Source organism: Aphidius gifuensis, linkage group LG1 (genome assembly GCF_014905175.1).
Source record: "Aphidius gifuensis isolate YNYX2018 linkage group LG1, ASM1490517v1, whole genome shotgun sequence".
Classification (NCBI taxonomy): domain Eukaryota; kingdom Metazoa; phylum Arthropoda; class Insecta; order Hymenoptera; family Braconidae; genus Aphidius; species Aphidius gifuensis.
The window spans coordinates 26888662-26914628 of record NC_057788.1 but is presented as its reverse complement, the minus strand read 5'-3'; the positions used below and the strand labels follow the sequence as shown (position 1 = coordinate 26914628).

The 25967-nt window shown below is 24.3% G+C and overlaps 1 protein-coding gene across 4 annotated transcripts; it reads right to left on the bottom strand.

Annotated features, from left to right (window-relative positions):
- Window positions 1-1247: 1247 nt before the first annotated feature.
- Window positions 1248-25827, bottom strand: LOC122858397 (ras-specific guanine nucleotide-releasing factor 2-like). Of its 4 annotated transcripts, none has more exons than XM_044161278.1 (26): window positions 25753-25827; window positions 24952-25043; window positions 24719-24849; window positions 24037-24153; window positions 14146-14252; window positions 12812-12959; window positions 12277-12611; window positions 11650-11879; window positions 11284-11480; window positions 10436-10561; window positions 10244-10346; window positions 8610-8858; window positions 6879-7039; window positions 6444-6817; window positions 6241-6350; window positions 5920-6036; window positions 5411-5623; window positions 5165-5341; window positions 4842-5104; window positions 4480-4619; window positions 3907-3927; window positions 3018-3405; window positions 2842-2939; window positions 2483-2765; window positions 2207-2404; window positions 1248-2130 (listed from the first exon to the last, which is right to left on the bottom strand). In XM_044161278.1, the coding sequence occupies exons 2-26, from the start codon at window positions 24977-24979 to the stop codon at window positions 1912-1914; spliced, it is 4533 nt and encodes a 1510-aa protein (XP_044017213.1). In that variant the 5' UTR covers window positions 24980-25043; window positions 25753-25827; the 3' UTR covers window positions 1248-1911. The 4 variants fall into 4 exon arrangements, with proteins under 4 accessions (XP_044017213.1, XP_044017230.1, XP_044017222.1 ...); XM_044161287.1 differs by having other exon boundaries at window positions 1702-2130; window positions 5165-5332; XM_044161295.1 differs by lacking the exon at window positions 3907-3927.
- Between the last annotated feature and the right edge of the window lie 140 nt (window positions 25828-25967).

Genomic DNA, 25967 nt, shown 5'->3' with positions numbered 1-25967 from the left:
TTGTTACTTTATGACGTAAATATTTTTTTTCGAATGTTACATTTATAACTGAGTGACAATTTAAAAAGTCGATAAAGTATTCATGTCAAAGATAAATGATCAAATAGTAAATGAAATTTTAATTAAATGAATTAGTGAAAATAATAAATATAAAAATAGCAACTATTTTAAGCATCCAACAATGATCATTTGTTACGTATTGATTTAGTTTAATCGAAAATCCAATTTACATTTATTTTTTTTTTCCAAATATTTGGTCCGATGTCTTTGACACATAAAATTAAAATTGGAATACATAAATTAAATTGGAATTAGTACAATTATATTTTGTTTAATTTTAAATTGATAGTCAAATAATAATATCATTTATTGGAAATACATTTAATCATATTTCAATAAATCTTGGCACGTGAAACATGATATGTTATTTATTAATAGTACTTTTAATAAACCCATTTATTAATAGTACTCTATTATTTTGTTATTTTCAAATATCACTGATTGGCAACTGTATATAATTATTCTAACAATAAATATATTTGAAAAGTTTAATTGCTACAGTTTTGCCAATTATTGATTATTTGTTTTTCATCATTTTTGTTACATTTTAAATATAATTTACCCAGTATGGAAAACAATTTTATTTTTTATTGAATAACAGTTTGATACATATATTTTTATAATTTAAATTTTATTTACCGTAGCAAGTGATATGTCAGAATTTTTATAATATTACTTGATTGAAAATATTTTTTTAAATTATAAAATAATATATGATTTCAATAAAAAAACAAAAAATAATATTGCTTTTAGTGATATTTTTGTATAATTGATGAAATTAATTATTTTTTAGAAATATAATTATATTTTTTTACTGATTATATCATTGGTCGTTCATCCCCCAACAGAGAACAGAGTACAGACTTTTTTTTTTATTCTACTGATTGTCACTTACCACCATTGTTTTTTAATTTTTCAAAATAATTTTTTTTTTAAATTTTTACAGTTGTTACAATAACTGAGTGCAATTAATACTTTCGAGTAGATGGATACTGTATTGAGCTACTGGATACTGTATTTTGAGCTACACAGCCAAGGTAATAAAATTTTTTTTCATTTGATTTTTAATTATTACAATAAAACAACACAAAATATTATATTAATTAAATATTATATTAATTTTCTTTGTCAATTTGTGCTTAGATATTTTTAATAATTCAACACGTAAAATAATCATCAATCAATTATTTTTTCTTTTTTTTTTTTTTTTCCATTTTTTCTTTTTCTAATAATTCAATTTCATGTAGGTAGGTATATATATATTTTTTTTTGTTCGAAAATCACAGACAATTGATTAAAAATAATAATAAAAAATAAAAAAATGTACGTTACAGGCTGATTGTAATTTATTAACTCAACACTGGACAGATATGGACGGGGTTGAACGGCAAAATCATACCTGTAACTTTCAACAATTTATAAAACCCCGAAAAACATTTTTTTTTTAAATCTTTTTACTTGTTTTTTTTTGCTTTAATAATATTTGAAATTAATTGAAATTAAGTCTCACTTATTTTGTCTTATTTTCAAAACGAAATTAGCCGATCATCCGAATACTATGATTTTTTTTTTTAAATGTATTATATTGAAAATAATTATATCATTTTATTGAGTGTGTCTTATTAATTATTATAATAATTTTTCTTTTATATATATATATATTCAAGATTATACAATTGATCAATAAACACAAGCTTAGTTAAATTTACTTGAAAGATCTTTTTTTTATAGATTAAAAAGGATGACAAATAATATTACCTTGATGTCATTAGTGACAGATGACAGATAATATTTTTAAAAATATTTTCAATGATAAATTACTTACTCTACTTACTTTTTCTTTTTTATTATTTATTTAAAAACTCCTGGACTAGTTGTAGATGGAAGACCAATTAATGTTGTTGTACTGAGCCTTGATGTTCTTGGCTCAATTTCTAATGACATTCTATACAAGTCATCTTCCTCAACAAGTAATGTTGTGTCTAGTAAATAATTTGTAACTTTTGTTATTAATTCAATTTTATAAGGAGTCTGTTGAAAATGACGAATTTCACGAATCACATGTGCAATCTGAAACAATTAATAATTCATTATAATTATTATTCAATAATATTACAAAATTATTATTTTCTATTTTGTAATTTACCATTCTCATTTTGGAAAAATTCAGTAGACCATCTTCTGTAAAATTTGGAGTACCTTCTTCGATAAATGATAGATCAGTTAAATAAACACCCAAGTAAGGTATACAAGGTGGATCACAACGACGAAGAGCATCTCGCAAATTACGAAAACGTCCATCAGATGAAACAACACCTTGCAATCGTTCAATTGTTTGCCTTGTCTGAAAAAAAAATCAAGTAAAATTAATAAATATTTCTTGATAATAAAACAAGTTATATAGCACAAAGTAAATAAATACCGTTTTGGAAACTTTTTCCCATGTTTTTTTTAATCTGTAAACACTTGAATTTGTAAATGCCGCACATATTTCAAGAACACCATTGTAATTATGAAGCACACGACAAATATCAGCAACAGCAGCCCATTTTTCAATAGCTGCAACTCTGGATGACATGTTGGATCTTCTAACAATTTCCGACACAACCAATTGTGATACTTCATTGAATCTCTTTGTCATAAGAATAATATGAGGTGCACGAGTTGCTTTGTCAGTTTTCATCCAGGCTTGACCAAGAAATTCTCTGTAAATTTCAATTTTACATTGTATATTTTATAATTTAAACATCAGTTATTGATAAATAATATTCTTCAACTTACTCGCTTGCAATTGATACAAATATTTTATGATCTATGTATGTAATTTGTTCAGCAATTTCTAAAGCTGATAGTGTTTCTATACTTTCTTTACTTTGAACCTATGAAAATAAAAATAAATAAATAAATTATTAGTTATAAAATAAGTTAAATAATATTTATTATAATAATTGCTTTACCGATGGAGGTGCAAGAAGTTTATCCAAATCAATTTTACTATTTTCTGGTTCTTCTTTGCTGATTAATCGTAATAATTGACTTGCTGCTTTGTGCTCAGCAGGTAATAAATTTGGACTACCAACAATATCATCCAAAAATTCAATTGTTAAATTTTTTAATTGAAAATTAAGTTCAAAATCTTGTGCATGTTTTGATACCCAATGACGTAATACATTGAGTACTCTCATTGTTGCTGCTGTTGATACTGGCTCTTTACGTCTATTACGATCACGACAAGAGCCACTTCTATTGTTACCATCTTGACAACGACCTAATGCTTTATCAGGAGGATTGCTTGATGCTGATGTTGCTATAGCAAATGCTGCTGCAGCTGTTGATGTACTACTCCTAATAAAGAAATAAAAAAAATTAATAAAATTAATAAATACAAACTTAAGTATCTATAATAAATTTTCAATATAAATAAATATATTTTTTGTCATTTTATAAACTTTTCTATTTACAAATTGATTTATAAATTATTTTTTTTATATATGCATGTGTTTATTGACTATTCTATTTTTATTCATAAGCCCCAAGCTATGTGCGCTTATTCTACGACTAAATTGACTATTCAAATATTTATTTATTTATTTAATAATCATTTTTAATAATTAGTATTTTAATGAACTAAAATGTGTTGCCAGCCAGTGAGCAGAGTGATTTTTAATTACTTTTTTTTTCTAGTGATGAATTGAGGTGCTAATATTTTTGATGTCCTAATGACGCTGATTATTTTTTAACATTCTTTTTTTTTTTCTTATATTGATTAGAAAGAGTCATGCAATACCAAAATTAGTAGCTAACATTTCATGCAATAGTGTTCATCGTCTTCATGCATTTACTTACCATATTTGAGCGGGTCCAATGCTACAGATGATTGCATATATAACACATAAAATACAATTAACACATGTGAAACAAAGATATATTCACACAAGTAGGAAATATTACCCACAATTGATATTTTGTTTTTTTCTTATTTAAAGTTTAGCAAAGATAAACACAATTGAACAAAATTTAAAATAAGAATAATGAAAATTCAGTGGTTTACATAAATAATAAAAAAAAAAAAAAAAAAAACATAACAAACGTTGTGAACATTTAATAAAGGAATAGATTTTCTAATTACTAAAAATAAAATATAGTTTGAATAATAGGAAAAACATAATTATTATCAAGTTTCTACATTGAATAATAATTTTACTGATAGAAAAATTATAAAAATATTTAGTAACACTTGATGATATGAAGCCCTAATTATTAAAATGATTTATTCTGGCTGGCATATATTTATTGTTAATAAATCCAGATACTTTCCTAAAAATCTTGATAATTTAAATAATCGAAATGAAATATATTTTTTAAAAATAAACAAAATTCATGTATTATTTATTTTTAAAATTTTAAAAACCAACAAACCTTCTGTGACTTTGTCGTGAACTTGTTATGACAACACCAGCTTTGCTTGATACTTGTGGTGTGTCATATTGAAAACAACATGAAGCTCTTCCTGAGCTCATATCACTGTCCTGAATCGATCGTCTACCAGACCAATAATTCTAAAACAATTTAATTTTCATTATAACATTATTTTTTCACTTTATAATTAGTTTTATTTATCAAAGTTGCTTTTAAAATGAATAGATATTTATAGAAGGGTCAGTATCAAGGTCAGAAAAAAATGATCAATACATTTTACTTAAAAAAAAACAACAATAGAACAAAAATAGATACAAAAAATATTGTTATATTTATTTATTATATTGAATTGTTCAATTTACCCCAATTGATATTGAGCCACTTCTTAATGTGGCTGCTGGTGCAGAGGCAATCGATGCACGATGAAGTTCTGAATGTTGTTGATGATGATTTGCACAATATGGTTCAATTGGTGATGCAGTCTCATCATCAATCCATGCTGTGTCATCTTTGTCTGAATCTAAACGTTTACCTCTCGGTGATCTAAATGTTTTTGGACTTGGACTTGGACTTGCTTTGTGTGATGGTGATAATGGCGAAGGATCGTCATATGTAAATTGTACTTCTGTATAAAAAATAATATATAAGCAAACACAAGTTTTTATTTATTTTTAAATTACCTTACCATCTTTTGAGCCATATTCAGTGGCAACTGGAGTATCAGTTTCTTCAGAAACTGTTCTTGAATAACTGCCAATATCTTGATGGCTTGGATCTGATCCTGAGCCAGATCCAGTTGATCCAACTAATGTAACTGAACTCAAATTACTCGGTGAAGATGGTGCACTGTTGGCTGCCATATCTGTTATTAATTTTTGTCTCATATTTTTTGTATCAAGTTTATTTAAATAAACAATTATTAAATAAATACCTGTTAGTGTCTCTGAACTTGATGAACCAGTTATAACTTTTGGAATTGTAAGATGACTTCCATCTTCTTCAGAATCTTCTTGCTTTATACTAACTCGACGATTAGTTTTTGGTGATTGTTTGCCAGATGAAGCACCAGGTAATTGCAGTGTTGGACTTCGTTTTATTATAGGTGGTACCTCAGATATTAATCCCAAACCTTGATCTTCTTCCACTGTAAATTTTTATTTATTAATTTAACATAATTTATTATTTTTCAAAATATATTATTCATTTAGAGTTTTTGAAAATTATTATAAACTTATTACAAGCTCATACAAATGATTCATGCAAATTAAAAAGAAATAATTCAATCAGCATTCATATTTAGAAGAATTTAGTCAGGTCTAAAAATACTATCAAGATTATAAATTTTATTATGTCATGATTTATTAATATGATATTGTTTGCTGGATGATTATGATGAGATAAAAAAATTGTACTGAATTTAATTTCATTGGTAAATCTCACTTTTGCGATAACCAGATCGCCAATGGCCTTTTGAGCCTGAACTCTGTGAAGCCAGTGTTGATTCGAAATAACTGTGACTCCGTGCTTCTCGACAATCGCTCACCTCCGAGCCGTATCCTACGTGGTGCATACAATATTCATCTAATATAATCATTATCATCATCATCATCATCATCTACTTATGGATTTAATTTTTATTTACTTTGCCCAAAACAATAATAATTTTTTAGTGCTAAACATTTCATAGTCATAACTCTTGTGTAGTTGATAAAAAAATTAAAAAACATAATATATGTATTTTTTTGAAAAAATATTTCATACCAGAAACAGAACTGGCACCACTTGTTCTTCGGGGTGTTGTACTGCTTCTTCGTCGTTCTTCAAGATGCAATTGACCATCTGAAGCTAATGTCGATAATCCATCAAATGAACTACAAATATTTTATTAAAAAAAACGAGATATATAATCAACAAAGTATCTAAAAAAATATATGAGTGTTTATTTTTTTTTAAAAACAACTTACTCGATTGGCATTTGTCCATCAGGTGGATCAGCATCATAGAAAACTTTTTTTAATGCTTCTAGAACAGTAACTCCCTCGGTGAAAACACGATACGTTAGTAAAAATGTATTGAGAAAATCAATACTTAGAAACCTCAAGTCTGTCAATCGTTGAAGTAATCTCTCTGGAGTTGCATATCGTATTTGTGGAAGTTTACAAGAATTTAATGTACGACTAAATCTAATATCAACATCATCTTTAAATAATTTTGGATCATTTCTAATTGATTGTGGCATTATAACAGAACTTGTATCTGACAATGATCCATGCAACAAGTCATTAAAGTGTACATTGTCCATACATTGACTTATGTCACTTATCCATGCTGCTTTTTCCTAAAATTATATTATTAAATTTAAAAAATGTTATAAATAATAATTAATACTTATGAATTACCTGCATGGTAGGTGCTACAAGATGAATTGAAATTGGCTGACCACCCGATTTCATGTCGAGTGCAATTTTAAAATCACGATTTCCAAGTGGCATTCCTCCACTTCCACTTCCACTTCCACTACTCTCACTAACACCACTTGACATGGAACAAACTGACAATTCTTTCAAAAAAAAAAAAAAACAACATGTATTTAATTAATTAAATTAATAAAGAACATATTTTATTAAAAAATTTTAATAATATTTAATAAAATATATTCATGAAGCTGGATTACTTGATAAATATCAAACAGGTTTTAAAAAAGGTTCAAACACATTATCAGCAATAACATACATTCTGGATGATATTAGATTCAATATGAATTGTAACGAGCTTACTATAGCTGTTTTCTTTGACTTCAGCAAGGCCTTTGACATGGTTGATCATAGTCTTCTGTTAGACGGATTGGAGCATTATGGGATACGTGATGACGCTCTTAATTGGTTTTCTTCTTATTTATATGGAAGAACGCAAGTCACTATTATTGATGGATTAGAATCGTCAGCACTTGCAGTAAAAACAGGTGTTCCCCAAGGTTCAGTATTGGGTCCACTACTATACTCAATCTATATTAATGATATTGCTTCAGTGCTAAAATTTACAAAGCATTTACTGTTTGCTGATGATTTGGTCATTTACGTAAATTCATCTTTAATTGACTTGCCTAATTCAATCAGTAAAATTAATAAAGATATTAATTCTATTTTAAACTGGGCAAGTGATAAAAAGTTAAGACTAAATCCAGATAAAAGTCAATCAATTATATTTGGTAAAAAAAGTCAACTAAGCAAGCTTCAGCAGGGTTCATTACCAGTTGTCACTGTTAATAATACTATCTTACAATTTAAAAATGTTGTCAAGTATCTTGGTGTTCACCTAGACGAAAATTTATCATGGAACAAACAAGTATCTAGTACATGCTCTCAAGTGTATGCTGCCTTGCATAGGCTGCATATGAACTCTGATCTTTTGGTTTCAAAGGACATTAGAAGAAAAATGGTGTCATCTTTAATTTTAAATGATTATCTGTTAGCTTTGACTGATATTACTGATCAAGCTCTAGATTCAAGTAGCATTTAATTCTTGTGTTAGATTTGTTTTAAAAAACATTTATCAGCAGACAGGGTTAGTCTAGGTAAAAGATAGAATAAATTATTTCAACTTCATTATTGGGGTTTAAAATCAGAGAATCAGCTTTTGAATGAAAAAATAAAATACAGGCTAAGTTCACAACATTCATTAAGGGCAAGAATTGCCACGAATGAACTGGATTACCAAGTAATTTGCTCTTTTAATTTAGAAAATAGCTTATATATTTCTGGTGCTAGACTTTGGAATCATCTTCCAACTAAATTAACGTCATTAAATTCATTGGATTCTTTTAAATGTAATTATCTAGATTATTTACTTGATCATGAAAGAAAAAATATCTAAAAAATAAAAATTGTTAAATTGTTAATTTGTTTTTTGAAGTAAGAAATTATTTTTACTTTTTTATATGAATGCTTAGATTATTATTATATAATTAATTACATGTACATTAAAAATTTATGTAATTATGTATCAATTTACATGAGATATAATTTGTGATAATTTTATTATTTCGTTTTTATCTCATGTAGCCCACAAAATGTAATGTTAAGGGCATTATATTAATAAATAAATAAATAAATAAATAAATAAATATTTACCATCATCATCTGTTGCACTTTGCTCACTGGGATCTTCTATAAGTACAGCATCAGACAATGGAATTTTTCCAGTACCAGGAACTAAATTTAGACGACCATCATCATCTGATTGACGTGTTGTAAGTATTAAATGATTTGAAAATAAAAAGCACTGTCTAAGACATTCTTTATCACCACTTTTTCCACCAAATGTTGCACTCAATCTACTGCGTACACCACGAGGTTTATCTAATATTTGTATAAGAGTGCCTGAAAAATATAAAACATGAAAAAATTAATTATATATTGATCTTATTCAGTTTTAAATATAATTATATCATGAGAAAAAAAAAAACAATAATTGTCAGTAAAAAAAAAGTAATACAAAGTAGATGAATATTAAAAAATTCAGTTTATAGTCAAGTGATGCTTGACACACGTTGTCATTCTATTTTTATTATCTCAACTACTTTATAGATCAGACACCTATTATTATTGAAAAATTATATAACACGAAATAGAAAAAAAAATAAATAAATAAAATAATATTTTTTTTAGTAGATTTATCATCTAAACTTACCAAGGAAAAATAATATAAAAAAATTAGCTGTTTACTAAATTTATAATTATAATTTAAGTATTGGTCTCTGACACCTGTTCACAGCTCCAATATTATTATTATTAATTTTTTTTGGTCCCTTGTTATTACCATTAGCTATATGAGAAAAAAAAATCGAATTTTTCGAAACTGTTCGAGTTGAAGAGATGAATAAAAAAGTCAATCTATGGAAATATTACACAGTACAACATTGCTTTGTTTTTTTTTTATTAAATCGTAAATGAAGAGTATCACACACTTGGTATTAATATCAAAATGGCAACTAAGCCGCGAATGAGAATTTTTTCTATCTATGACAAAATATTAAATCACAACAAATGTTAAATATCAACATCAATAATATTTATAAATCTTTAACTGATGATAAAAAATAAGCTTTTAATTTTTGATTATATTAGTTTTATTATTATTATTTTGATTATTTCAGGTGTCACGAAGTATCGAGACATGGATATAGTTACTACTGTCAGGAAAAATGAAAAAACATTTACTTGGTAACCATGTGGTGAATATAAAACACGCGTAATCAGGAACGAATACAATTTTCAACTATCCAAGTATATATTATCAAAAGAAAATTTACTATAGAAAATCATAGACAAAAAAGAAAATGAAATACTAAAAAATGAGAAAAAAAGAATTAAATAATCAAAGATGATTGAATCAATTGTCGTTCTTTTTGGCTGTTTCGATTTATATTGTTTATTTTAATTTAAAAATAATGATAAGGGTAGTTTTGATGGTTGATTCATCCCTGTTTATTTTTAAGTGCGCAAGACAATAAATAAATTTCGTCAGTATATTCTGTATTCAAGCTAAACGCATCGATTCATAGAGGGTTGTAAAAGCGCTTGCGTATTATAAGAGAGCTTTTGTACATTCGAAATAATAATTGAGAAGCTTTAACAAATCTCTGTCGAGTCTTTACCGACGGTTTATCACGTATTTTCTCTCAATTGTTGATAATAATCAAATGTATTTTCCATTATTTGATAAAGAAAATTTTTTTAAAATTCAATTTAGTTTTTTCTCTCACCTTGTCTGACAAAAACTTGATTAACATCCAATAGTATATCACATCCTTCGACAATCATTCTTTCTAAAGCCAAATTTTTTCGTAAATTTTCCGTTTCACTGACCTAAAAAATATTATATGTATTTTTTTATTATTGTTTTTTTTTTTTTAAATTAATATTCTGTTGTTTTTTTTTTTAAATAAAATTCTGACCTCATCGTGCATTTGCCGGGAAAGATCTTCCAATTGTTGTCTGGCATTTTGTAGACTTTTACGCTCTACGTGATCATGTGGTGTATGCGCCAAAACTTCATGCAGTGTTATTATATACCTTGGTACCTGAAAAAATATAAAAATATATATTTAAATGAGAAATGAGAAAATGAAAAATTTAGTGATGCATATTTATGAAAAATTACTCGAAAAAAAACTCTTATTTTTCATAAATAAATATATAAATAAAAATAAAAAAAAGTTATTTAGTACAGCTAGGATCACGAGTTCTTGAAAACTTATTTTTCCGTATGACTTAATATTAAATAAGATTTTCGTGGAGTTCAAGATATTCTTGTCAACTGTAAAATCCTTTTGAATAATGCAAATAAAAATTCAGCATAATAAAAAATACAACCATTGGTATAAAATGCAAAGAGTTATAACTCTTTATTCTTTTAATATTTTATTTTTATCATTATTATGAGATTTGATTTTTATACAAAAATAAGTAGACAACATTAAAATTTCTTCAAATAAAAATACAAACAATATAGTGTTTATATTAATTTCATTTGTTTGAATAAATAATTGAATGAAAAATAATGTTTTTTTTTTAATTTAAAAAACATATTATTTCACTGGAAAATTACAGTTTAAATAGAATTAAAAAAATACCATTGTTGAAAGACAAATTAACGATAAAAAAATAAACTTTAAGAAAAGTTTGAAATCGTATAGTCAAGAGTAGTTAAACGAGACGAGTGATGAGTTGATAGGATAAATTTCTTAGTGCCTCAGGTCACAGTCATATAAGTTAGATTATAAAAAAAAAGAAAAAAACTTACTTGATGCATAGGATAAGTGAGGAAAGTCTCGAGGGATCTCCCTTGGCATGTTGTTTTGTTTTCCAAACGTGATAAAAGTGCAGCAAATGACGACGATGACTGTTTACATTCAGTCAATACTTGCAAACTATAATGATGATTTCTCACGTATTCTTGATAAATTGATAGCATTGGCAATAGCATGTCAAATAAATCACCTGTAAGTATGAAAAAGTTTTTAATAAAATTATTATTATTATACTTAAATATAATTCAATAAAGTTTATTATATATATTTTTTTTTTATTTTTTTAATATAACTGAAATTAAATAAACTTAAAAATAGATGAATCAAAAATATCAATAAAAAAAGAAATGAAAACTTACCAAGTACAAGAGTTGGCCAACTTTCCATTCGTGATGTGAGACCTTTTAAAAATATTTGATGAAGAAATAATACAGTTTCACTATTTAAAAAAATACTATTCACATCTTCATGACTGCAAGGTGGTTTTTTAGAACTTGCTGCCATTTTAAATGGTCTCAAAAAACAACTAACAAGAGTACCCATTTGTTCTGTATATTCTTCTTCAGCTTCTACCATTTGAAAAACCAAACTAAAAATAAAAAAATATATAATCATCAAATTATCATTGATAACTATTATAATATATTAATTATAAATTCATTCAATAAGTATGTCCTTGAATTTCGTATGAATTATCAAAGTTTAGTAAGTTTAAATAATATCTGACGTTAAAACTGAGATTATAATTTTATGATAAGACAAGAATATGTGAGGAAGCAAATTTGATCATGACAAACTAACAAATGGATTTACGTAGTTTCATAAGTTTACCAACTTTATACAAAGTACTAGAAAATCAACATTCAAAACAAATTAATTAAACAATTCTTAAGACAAATGAAAATAACATAAAATTTAAGAATGAAAATGTATTAATTAACTTGGTAAAACATATTTTTGAATAAATAAATAAAAAAATAATTTACCTGTTACGCATACGCATACTTTCAGCATGTGGACTTTTAATATATTGTTCAACAATTTGCTTCCATCTACGTCGACAAAGCCAACCACGAAAAAAACTCTGAACCTTTTTTATTTTTTCAATATCAGTTGAGCCCTCTGCTATGCCTCTTAATCCAGCTCCAATACCACCAACATGTACATTGGATCCATGTATACCAGAATTGATTGACTGTCCAATTCCAATACCACCAACATATCCAATACACGGTGACATGTTACGTTGTATTCCACCCTGTTCACCATAAGCTGCAAGAGCAACTGAGCTCGGTCGTAATTCTCTTTTTAAAGTACATAACTTGAAACAAAAATAAAACCAACCACATGTATTATTATAACTATTAAAATATTTTAAACATACTTTTAAAGTATTTATAAATTTTATTTATACACTTAATTAAATTTATACTATCAAATTTAATAAAACTTTTAATATAAAAACTTGTATTTTTTTGTTTTAACCATTTAACATTTATAAAAAAAAGAAAATTAACATACCTCAGCTCGTAATTTTTTTATTTCTGATGCAAGTTCTTCACATTGTTGTGTATATTGCCATTTTGCTGTTTTTTCACTCTCAACAATTTGCAAAAGATGTAAATGTTTTTGTTCTAATTCTTCTTTTTGTAACAATAATTTGTTGAAACTAAAAAAAAATAAAATACAAAGATATCAATAATAGAGATAAATTAGTCAAGTGAATAATTGTTTATACGTTAAAATATGTTTGGTGATGCATTATTTGATTTGTACATATAATAGAAATATTATTTAATATGAAATTGGTATGAACAATACAGGTCAAGATGACTCGAGTGGGAGTAAAATATTATTGACATATAAATTTATACACTATAATGAATAAAACTAATTAACAATTATGATAATTATTAAATCAAATAAACTTTGATATGTTAATAAAAACAATATTATTATGACATTGAATTATTATTGATTAATTAAACATTTAACTTGAAATATCAGATAATTATTATTAGATAAATCACATCATCATTATTCTCGCTAAATGCTCAAGTTGCTGTTGTTATCTTCATCCTTACAATATCATTATTATTAAATTTGATCCTTTCTCTTGTATATAAGGATATATATAAATGATGTATCAGTATATGTATAAATCAACACTATTGGTGATTGATTGAACCTTGTTTCTGTGTACATTGTCATTAAATATTAGTTGAGAATAACCTGGACGTTTGAACAGTCTCCAGGGCAACTACTCAGTCTCATTAAATATGCATATGATGAACGAAACTACTAGGAACCAGTCTGAGGTTTTTTTTTCATATGAAAAAATAATAATAAAAATATTAAAAACTCGACATTATAAAATAAACAAAAATAGTAATAATAATAGTACAACAACTAGTCACGATATTTATATATACATAAAAAAAAAAATAGGAAAAAAAAAAGTGTATTGTCATTTTACCGGAGTTTAATTTAACACCAGCTAATATCGATCGAAATTTTCATGTAAAAATATACAAATTTATAGTTGCCTGAAGAGTTTGTTAGTTTTTTTTTTTTTTTTTTTTTGATTTAATATTGTAATAAATTTAAAAGGTACTTTTAAAAAATTAGAATTTATAATTTTTTAAAAATAATTAAAATAGAATATTTAATGATTTATTAATAAAATGAAATTTTAATTAAATATGAAAATGATTCATGGTGAAATAATTACTTTGATGTGTTGGTGTTTCAAGTTGTGTGTGGTCAAAGATGTTTGATGTTATGTCTCTCAAAAGGATACAGAGAATTTAAAGAATTTTTTATATGATGTTTAATTAAGTAATTGAGAAACTCACCTAGCTTCTCGTATGGCTTCTATCCAGGTTTTGCAATCTGACTCTGTCGTTGCTTTAAGCTCGTATTGTCGTTGATTTTCACGTCTGTATGATATTGCAAAACAATGCTAAAACAAAAGAAAAAAAATATAATTATTATATTTTCATTGTTAATTGTTGTCAAGATAAATTTAAATAAAGAAAATTATTTTATTTTTATCACTACATTTAATTTATATACACCATGTTGAATCAAAAAAAATTGTAATAATAATAAAAGCAAAAAAATAAAACAACATGAACCATTAAATGTGATTGTTGTTACGTAAATGGTGTATTTTTTTTTTTTGTTCTAGTTTTCTTGAAGGATTAAAATTTATGAATAATATTTTAAGCATCCAAGTTGTATTTATTTTTTATTTTATTATGTACTTTTTTTTTTTGTTTAGGGTACTCATTATATGCATGCTTTTAGCCTCAATGATAAAATGAAAAGAGCTGAGTGTACTTGATGATGAGATGGTACTTTTGATGCATCATATGATACTTAACCAACTTTATAAAAGTAGCCAATTCAATAGCTACATAATAATTTCATATTTTATTATGTTTATATATATACGTGACCAAATAAAAATTTCAACTTCAATTTTCATCTCTCAATATGAATAAATTCTGAAAAATAAATATAAAAAATAATATTAAACTGAATAGTGTCATCTGTCATAGCTATATTTTATTTTTACCTCATAATCTTTTGAATAATATAAAAAATAATAAATAATTCAATATAATTTAAATGATTATTAATAAATAATTTGTTGATATACTTGATGCTTGCAAAAATAACATCTTGACATGTTAAAAAAAAATAAACAAACAATGATCATGATGTCCAGCTGTTAATTAGTTCTCAAACAGCGGCGCTTGAGTCGCTACATGAAAATCCGATTATTTTGGGTCCCGGGGAGAATCAGGGAGAATGACGTAGCACATGACGCCATTTCAGTTGTTTGCCGTTCGTCATAAGTGCGTCATCATTGATCAGTATCACGTAATTAGTCAACAATTAAATTACTCCGAGTGTTATTTTGTTTAATTATTTTCAATTTTTAATTTATAATTACTACCGTGGCTATTTAGACATCAAATTATTTTATAAATCTCAAAAGAACTGTCGCTTTTAATATTTGTTCATGATTTTTTTTTTTTTGCTCCGAAAAAAAAATGTCGCGTTATTTTGCCGTGAGTATTTTTTTACTTTTGTCAGATTCATTTATTATTCCCGAGGGGAAAAGTGTAATTAATTTTTTTTTTAAGAAAATATATCAGCATGCTCACTTAATTCGTGAATAAAAAAAAAAAACATTTTCTTTGTTTTTTAAGTGAATAAAAAAATATTATATTGTTTTTTTTTTATTGTGCGCGGCTGTTGTGCGTGTTATGTGTGAGTGATTTTTTTTTTTTTTTTGTTTTTGCGGAATGTGAAAACAAGATGGATGATTATTATCAAGGATTTACATGAAAACGGTACGTACGAGATATGTTTGTTAATTTTATAATTGAATTTTAAAATATTGTCCATTGTTTTTAACACGGTTGATTAATCAATAGACAAAATTCCCATACAAAATTAAATATCTCTATTAAAAATCATAAAATAAATGTTATCTCGAAAATTGGATTGGCACTAAGTTTATTTTCATGGTCAAATTTTCATTGAAAAAAAAATAATAATATGAGTAAAGTTATTCAAACAAATGTTAATTAATTTTTTTTTTTTTTATTTTTACAACTTTTCGTGCTGTTTCCGCTGTGTTGAAGATTAAACTTTTTTTTTTTTTTTTTCTATCGAAAAATAATGTACAAGTAAAAGTGAAAAAAATAAATTCCAATGACGAGCAAGAAATTGGCCGGAAGTTTGATCCTTTTTTTTTTTTTAGTCAAGTATAAATAAAACGATGAAAACTTGATCCTTTGGACGTCTTATTTTTCATCATACTTAAAACTTGAATAAATTTTATTTTCTTAATACTTTTAAACAAGTTTATTATTGCGTCTTTAAGTATTATATCTTTTGTTTTAAAATTTTACGAAAATAAAAAAAATAAATACGAATACAGCTACTTGAAAGTTTTTTTTTTTATTTATTAAATTTTATAAATAATTATTTATAAATGAGTATTGCAATTGATTGATAGTAGTAATAATAACTCATTTATTATTATTATAAAAATTAATTTTATAATATTTCATTTTCTGTTAAAAAAATAAGTAGAAGAAAAAACTAGTTGGATGAAAATCAGCTGTGATGTTTACACATGAGGGTTTAATTTACCTTGACAGTGTTTAACTGAGAGGGAAAATATATTTTTCTTTTCCTTATATTGTTTTATTTTTTTGCATCAAGCAGGGATAAAAATATGATAAAGATACGAAACATGTATGAGTAACAAATTGAGCATATCTTTGTCCTTTTATAATACACGAAGACATGGGCTTTGGGTTAAAGGGCCAAGGTCACCATAAATATCATTTGAACCTTTTCTCTGCATAGGCCTATTCATCGCACGTGTACAATCCCTCAAATCTCATTGCCTCGATCATCATCATAATTTTTTTTGTCAATAAAAATAATAAAAAAATACGTGAATAAACAATATATATATTTTTTTGTTAAATCTTTGAGTAGTTAATTAATTTTTTTTGTTTATATTTCATAAGAAAGTTTTGTTGTCATTTAATTTACACTTCCGTGTACGCAAGTTTGTCATATACTTTTTTTTTTTTCTCAGCTTTTTTACGTAATAATTATTGAATATAAAAATTGTCTATTATTTCACGGAATATTATTTTTTTTTTTTTGGTATTTATTCGAAAATAATTACGTTAAAATTATAAGACGTACATAAAAAACCTTTTATCAAAATTACTGCTTAACGAAAAAAAAATTTTCATTTATAAAATTGTGCATCTGTTTATTTATTTTTTTTTACTTTATTAGTCGTTAATATATTTTTTTATAATCCTGTATTTTTTTGAGATAAAAAACAAAAAAGGTACACGTGTGATGATAAAATTTTTATTTGATATCTAATAAAATTGTTTCGTTTAAAAATAAGTTGAATTTAAATTGATCAATTTTCAAAATCATCAGTTAACTTTGTCTATGATGAAATAGAAAAAAATTTATATAGAAATATTTATATTCTAGAATTTTTATTTATATATTTCGGAGCAAAAAAAAAAAAATATGATAAATAAAAATCGAGAGATGAGGGTGTATATCAAACCGGGATAAATATATATGGCAAATGGTCGTGAAGGATAAAAATTGTTCATGTGAAGCGTCTAAATCCTTTGGTTTTGAAAAGGACTGTGTATAAAATCGCAAATGTTTGAAAAAAATAAAAAAAAATATACATCAACAAACATCACTATAACGTAACAGTAGCACACACAAAAAGAAGACCGAAAAAAAAACCTGAAAGTACATTTTAATTTTTTTTTTATTTTAATAAAATTTCCGTTTTACTTTTCATACTATAAATAAACCTTTGAAAATATTTGTTTTTCCAACTGTATAAAATGCACTTACTAATATTCCATGAAGCGAAAAATTAATATAAAAAATTTACGTGTAGTTTTTGAATTTAATATATTACTATTTGACTAACAAAGTTCTGATTATAAGCATCCTCATAAAAGGACTATAAATAGTCGAGCTTTAAACATAATCAATATGTTATAAATTTACATGTTAAAATTGACAAATTTAAATGACGAACAAGATCAATAAATTATGTTTGTTATCATTCGGAAATCCGAACGGAGATAAAGTATCCGTTTTTGATTATTTATTGATGATGCCTCAGTACACATTGTAACATGTTAAAAAATTTAAAAAATGTAATTTAAGTACCTGCAGTGTTGTTAATAAATAAATAAATGAAAAAAAAAAAGCTGAAAGTAGGTTGAGGACGAATTAAGTAACTTGATACTGGTCATGAATATTGACCCAAAATGAGTATCACCAAGGGAAGTAGTAGATACTCAGGTGAATGATGAAAAAAAAAAAGAAAAAATAAAATATTTAAGAAGGTATCTTTTCAGTAGGAATATGCTGCAAGTAAGCCTATTTTTAGCTCAAAAAAAAATCGATTTATCTTTCTTTTCTCGCGTGTATATATATTTCAGTTTGCCACGTGATATACTATATATGATATACTAGAAGACAACGCAATATTCATGACCCTGGAATGGGCATAGCTGATATAGAAATATTTTTCCCCACCTGTTCCTCTTTGTCTTTTCCACTTTTACTCTCAAGTTTAATATTTTTTTTTGTATTACTTTTTCATCCCCCGTCATCAATTTTCTACTTGAATGTGTTTACTTTAACTGTATAATATTATACAGGCAACAGATGGCAAAACCAGAACACCATCCGGTTTTCATATCAACAGAACTATATATACTATACATGAATTTTATACAGTAATCTACCTGGATCATTTGGATTATCCACTTGCAAACGCATCTACATTTATATATCAACATCTTGATAATAAAAAATCATAATATAAATCAGAATATTATTTTTAAAAAAAAGTCCTTTGTAGTATTTTTATTTTTTTTTTAAATTTACATTTTTCATCAAGTTTTTATTGAACTTTGTGTTTGTTTTTTTCATCAATTTATTAATTACTTTTTTCTTTGTTATATCAACAGTGATTCGTTGAAAAATAGCTGCTTGTTTATTTTTAATTTTATTATTCGTTGAAATATCAATTATTATTTGTTAATTAAGACAAAGTAATTAATTAATTTCTCAAAGCCTCAAATCTATTCAACATACTTGTCTTTACGTGTATATGACGTTTTTTTTTTTTTATTTATCTAATTGATTCTTTTGTTTTTTTAACAGCTCAATAATTTCTGTTGTTACAATTTTATTATATTCACGTATTATTTGTTATATGACTTGTTAAATTTCTGAGCAATTATTTGTGTCATTTGTTCAATAAATAAAATCTATATTTTAATTTCAAATAATTCATTTGAAAATATTTTATAAATTTATGAAAAATATCAATCAGCCTTGTTTAACTCTAATTAAAACCATAAATTTTTTATTTAATACTCGAGAATAATATTTCATTTGATATTTAATTTACCAGTTGAATAAATTTCATCACTTGCATGTAGCTTCTGCATAATTAATACGTCATATATATTTTTAACTTTTTCATAAATCAAGTTCAAGCTAAAATTATAAAATCAATAATAAAAATAATAATTTTATCATATAGCCTAATTAATTTATGTGTCAAAAATATAATTGAAAAATTTTTCTGACAAATGTCTGTTAAATGAAACAATAATATTTATTATTTTATTATTATTCACCCCTAATAAAAATTATTTTATTTTTATATACATAAATGCCTCGTAATATATCAAAATTATTATTATCATTTTTTTTTTTTTCAATCCACAAACAAAATCGTGACGTTTGTTTATAAAATAAAAATAAATTTTCATATGTTATTTGATATATACGTTTGTTTAATATTTAGTTTTCATTCATTTGTAAAAAATTTCTCTAAAAAAAATTTTTTTTCATAGTAAATATTCGAATGAAAAATAAAAAGTTTTTATTAAAAACGGATGATATATAAATAATATCAACTGGTAGTTTGGGTAGTTATGCAGGGTTGTAAAAAAAAAAAAAAAAAAAAAAATTCATAGGTTAATTGCTAGTTTGTTTATGCACAAATTTAAATATCCATTTACTTTAGTGCTGCAATAAAATTATGCGTTCGTTAATTGCAAATTTAAAAATCACAATGAAAAAAAAAAAAAATTAATATATTTATTATGTTTTGCAGTAGTTGTTTGATATTTTAATTTAGCCAATATTCATTATATTTGAAATTACTTTCCTCCATACAACACAAGCTGACATAAAGGAAAACAAAAAATTAGATTTTTAAAATAATTCTATATTTAATTTGTTTTTTCTTTAAACTTTATATTTTTTATTAAATATATAATGATTTAAACTTGAATATCAGCATGATGTTTGAAACAAACTTATGTCATGACAAGATATACATGAATTTCTATCATCCTTTGTCTATAGTTTTTAAAGTTGGTATAAATATTCACAATAGCACAAATACGTTCGTTTGAACATTGTTATAGACACATTAATCGATAATCAAACAGAAATGAAACCGACATAAATACCAAACATTGAGGTTTATAAAAAAAATAATTTTTATTATTTCATGAAATTTTTTAATCTATAAAAAATATTGTTAATTTTTAAATTTAATTTATCTTTGATAATAAATTAAATTAAATTTTGATAAATAATATTTTTTATAAATTTCAATTTCATATAAAAATAAAAAAATATTTAGATATAAATGTATATACATTATAATGATATACCAAAATTGCACTTTTGGGATATGAAAAAGTAAAAAAAAAAAATTCATCGCTAAAGGGAAAAAAAAAAAATTTGAGTTTCACGTTACTCATAAACTTAAATTTCAATTTATGATAAAAATTTTCTTGCAATTTTTCTGTGTAACTTAATACTTTTACCATCACTTTTTCAATAAAATTCAAATCAATTGCAACACTTTTTTTTTTTCCATTTATTTTTCTAAAAAATGAAAAAAAAAATCATTTTATTTAAAATTGTATTTATCAGTGGTAAAAAAAAAAAAAAGAGTAGAGTAGTAGAGGATGGGTAAAAATTGGTGTCTAGTCTGCTTGTAAAAAAGTTTCATATGTCGAATGAACATGATGATTTTGCATAGAAACGAAAAAAAAATATAAAAGAAAAAAATTTGATACACATTGAAAATCGTCGATTGAATCAACACACGAATGATTTTGGTTGAAAGTTATAAAGTGGCCAGTCGATTGGAGAACAATTCTAAATGGATTTTATACCTTGACCCCGATGAACAAGAGAACATTTTCATTTGTAAAATCGTTTATCATCGTTGCTGCTGTTGCGCTTTTACCTCTGGCCGTTCGCATTTTTTTTTTCTTTATTTTATTTCATTTTCAATTTGTTTTTTTTTTTTTTATCTTGACTCTTCTACTTTTTCTCGCTTACTATCTATATATATTGTGCATTTTTTATTTTTATTATTTATCCCTTGTTCTAGCTGTAAATCTATCCACTGTTTGATGAAAATTCTTTCGATAGATTAGTGATCATAGATATTACGATATATATATATATACGATATTTCATATCGTATCGTCAATTTACTACATATCAAGATTTGATTTCGTCCATATCACTATGACAATTTTTCATAATATTTGAAATTTTATTAAAATTATAAATTTAAAAAATAAAATAAATTCAAGTAACTAAATTTACTTAATGAAATTTCATTAAAAATTATTCTTATAATTTGAATGTAAAACAATAACTCATTTCGAAATTAATATTTTTATTCAAGAAAATATTTTAAAAATCATTGTATCAACATTTCAGAGTTTTATTTGTTGACAAAATAATTCAAAGCACTGTTTTAACACTATTCACAACTATATACAATATATGTACATTTTTGAAAATTTTCTTCCTAAATTTGCACTTTGATGATTTTCTCAATTCTACTTTTGAAAACTTTGTATTTCCTCAAAATATATTGATCAGCATTAAAACATTTTTAAAAATCCAGATGCAAGTATACTAAAATAATAATCATAACCAAGTATATATTTAATAAATATAATTAAATCTATTATGAAACTTACATTTACTTACTGATTGAATTTAAAAAAATATTTAATATAAAATAAATTTATTTTATATTTCCAATAAATATATTTTATTGTATACAGCTTCATCTTAGTATTTCATCATTTTTTATCAATATCTCGATATGAATACGATATAATTGTTGAATACGATACTTATCATAATGATACGATAGATGATTGTATCGTATTATCTAACATCCTACGATAGATGCAATTTAAAAAAAAAAATTATTTTTCTTTCTTCATTTGATTTACAACAACTTTTTTCAAACTAAAAAAATATTGAATACAAATTTAAATTAAATAATTCTCTTAACTTTATTGAAGTAATATGTAATATTTTTTAAAAATATTGTAAAAACATTTCATAGCCAAAGCACAAACTATAAACTTTAAAAGTACATAATTCTTCATCATACTGATGAATGTTTTCCTTTTAATTATTTTTTTTTTTGCCCAAAAAGAAGAAGAAACTACAAAACAAGACGAAAATATTTATTCAAAAAATATTAATAATATAATAACAGCATTGATAAACTTTTTACTTGATAATGTAAAACAAATAATAATAAAAAAAAAAATTTGTATACGTGAGTCATCTGTATTGTGTCACCACGTGCAGAACAAAATTTTTTAATTTCGTTCAAAATGAAGGAATAGGTGAATAAGTAAAATACGTGTGTTTGTCTCTTTCCATATAAAAGAGGGATAAAGATGACCCACTTATTCATGAATAAAGAAAGCCTAGTGAAAAGAAGGGAAAGAAAAAATTGAAAAAAAAAATTAATCATAACGAGAGGATTACTTGCTTTATATAGCCAGACACAGAAATTTTTTTTTTTATTTTCAAGATAAAAAATCATTAAAATTATTGGCAATTTTTATAATTTACAGATTTTTTTAAAAGGTCAAATTTAAATTTTACTGGGTCATCTAGATGCCTACTCAAAAAATTAATAAAGAAATACATTCAACAGTTTTATATATTAACTCTTAAACTAATTAAAAAATTATTGAAACAAAATTTTTTTATGCATGCGCATTAACCTTCGATCCCTTTCGAAATTCTCAAGAATTCTGGAGAGTAGAATGCTTTTGGTATGCATACGATTGATCGATCGTATATAACTAGCATGCTTTTGTTCAACAAATTTTCGACAAATGCCACACACAACTACTTTGTTTATTTATTTTTTAAAAATTCCATTATTAACATTGTCATTTGAAATACCTAAAAGTATTTACTAAATATTTTTTATTTCTATCTTGATAAGCTCATTAAAATAAATAAATTTCCCATTGATTGAATATTAATAATAATATTTTAATATTTCGAAAAAATAATATTCATATAATATAACTTTATTATTCATATGATATTTATTTTTATTTGTTTTATTTAAGTAAAAATGAATATATATCTTATTGATTTTTATTTGAAATTAAGTGAATTATATTTTTTTAATATTATTATTTTATTTACTTGTATATATATATATTGTATTTAATATATACAAGGGGAAAACGCCCGTAGATATTCCATGACCTCGTGACCCTGGTGTTAAATATACTTTTCTTTGGGGCTGGTTAAAAATTGCCTAGGGCTGACTAGTCACTGACTATACTACTTGGAGGAGGGCCAGTAGAAAAGCCGGAATACAATGTCGGTTAAAAACAAAGAGGTAACAGGTGGATATACGGATAGAAACTCAATTAGCTTTATTATTTTTTTTTTTCTTTTATTAATTGTAAAATTAACTTTGTATCTTAACGACTATACTTTTTTTTTTTTTTTTTAGTTATTACCAAGAAAAATGACCTAGTTATTGTTTTAATTTTCATATTATTTTATTATTAACTACTTTTATTTATATTTCGTATATTATGTATTTTTAATATTTGTTGATATTTCATTTGAATTATTTGATATTGCATTTCGCTCGATTTTTATTTTTTTTTTCATTTTTCAATTTTGTTTTGGGGATGGAGTGATCTGTACGTGACCGAGAGTCAATTAAATTAGGTCAAGGTATTGAATTGACTGAAAATATCATGATTTTTTCATCACAATATATTTTTTTAATATTCTTAAAAGTATTGATAATATTATACCTGTTTTTCCGATTCTTTTCCACGAGTTGTAATAAGTCGATCGCAGTAGCAGCCCTCCAGTAATACAATGCCACTTGGTCGTGAGAATGTCTCGCTCTCGTAGTAAAATAATAAATTCTGAAAATAAAAAAAAAATATACCAATAATATAGTTGAAAAATAAATTTTAAATATACATTTAAAACGAATTCAATTTACGCAGTCTCGAATAATTTTTCAAATTAAAATCATTTCAATTTTACTGTTTAAATTATAAAAAGTTTAATGCTTAAATAAATATAACGTGTTTGTTTTAATAATAAAATATCATTAAATATCAATTTTGAGATTAATCTCAAAAAATAAAGTAAATATTAAATTATATTTATTAAAATTCATTTGAAATATTACCGTGAATATCTACCGTAAATATCAGCCATGAATAAATGACTATTTTTTTTTTTTTAGACCATGATAATTAAAAATGAATATAAATGAAAACTATAAAGGTCAGAGAATAAATTTTATATTTGTTTTTAACTTATATATTTGGTTTTCATGATGAAATTAATTATGATTTATTTTGATGTTTTATTATAATTAAACAAATTCATTTTTTTTTTTTTGTGATAAAATTAGTTATGATTTGTTTTGATGTTTTATTTGTTGATCATTATTATTTTTTCAATAAATTTTATGCTTACCTGATAGAGAACAAACCACCGAAGTTGCCACTTTGCTGAGTCGGCAGTTCGTTTATGTAAATAACCGGCCAAAGAATGATCAAAGTGGGCCCTCTCAGACAACATGAGTATTTGCGAATCATTGACCCTTACTATAAAATTTCGTAATTTATTTTTAGTTTTTTTTTTCTTATTTAAAAACAATAGGAAAATTAATAATTATTGTTTATCATAATGTCAATTATTTTGCTTACCAGTTTTCTGCATTTTTGGACTAAGCATGATGACACTTTTAAAAAAATATACTTCTATTTCTCAATTAATTTTATTGATTGTCAAAACTACCCTGTATGATAATGAAATTTCAAGAAAATATAATTATTCATAATTTGTTTTAATTGACGTCAATTAATATTAAATTTTATGCATGTAAATTTTGTCAACCACAACATGAACGAGTATTTTTAATGCAATATTATTACTGCTCGTGATTTGCAACAGGTATATTTGCACGAGCTTTATACTTTTAATATAAACAAACAAAATTTATAGTAAACAAGTTATTTTTAACTTTAATATATTCAAACATATTTTGTTAATTTACTGTGGTTTATTAAATACATTTAAAACCGCCTAATCATATTGAAACAATATTATAAAATTATAACAACGTCTCGTTAAATTTTTTTTTTATTTTACTATTTCCAGATTTATTATTTTCATAATAATAAATCAGTATATCAGTAAATAATAACCTACCGTATGACATAAATTAAATTACATCATAACATCGTTTTTCAATAAAAAAAAAAACTATAAAAAATGCGTTACTTTGATGTCTCTAGACAGTTATAAAACTGAAAAATTTATATAAAAAATTGATAATAATAGAGGTATTACATAGAGACAAAAACAAGACGATCAACTTTTAAACATCTCTTTTATAAAAATAAAAATATCAATAAAATAAAAATATCCCCAATGTCATTTGAAATTTTTTTTTTTTTTCTTTTATATAATTATAAAAAAACGATATTTTTTTTTTTTTAATTTACCTGAATTACTTTTTATCGAACGTGTGAGCCGTCTGTTTAAATATATATATATTTTTTTCACATAAAATTCAAAAACTAGTAAACATTGATATAGATTTTTATATATACATTTTTTAAAATATACATTTTCATATTTGTACTAAAATAAAATATAGATAACGAATGATTTTTATCATTATTAACATTTCCATTGAGCAAGGCTATAATAATTTTTG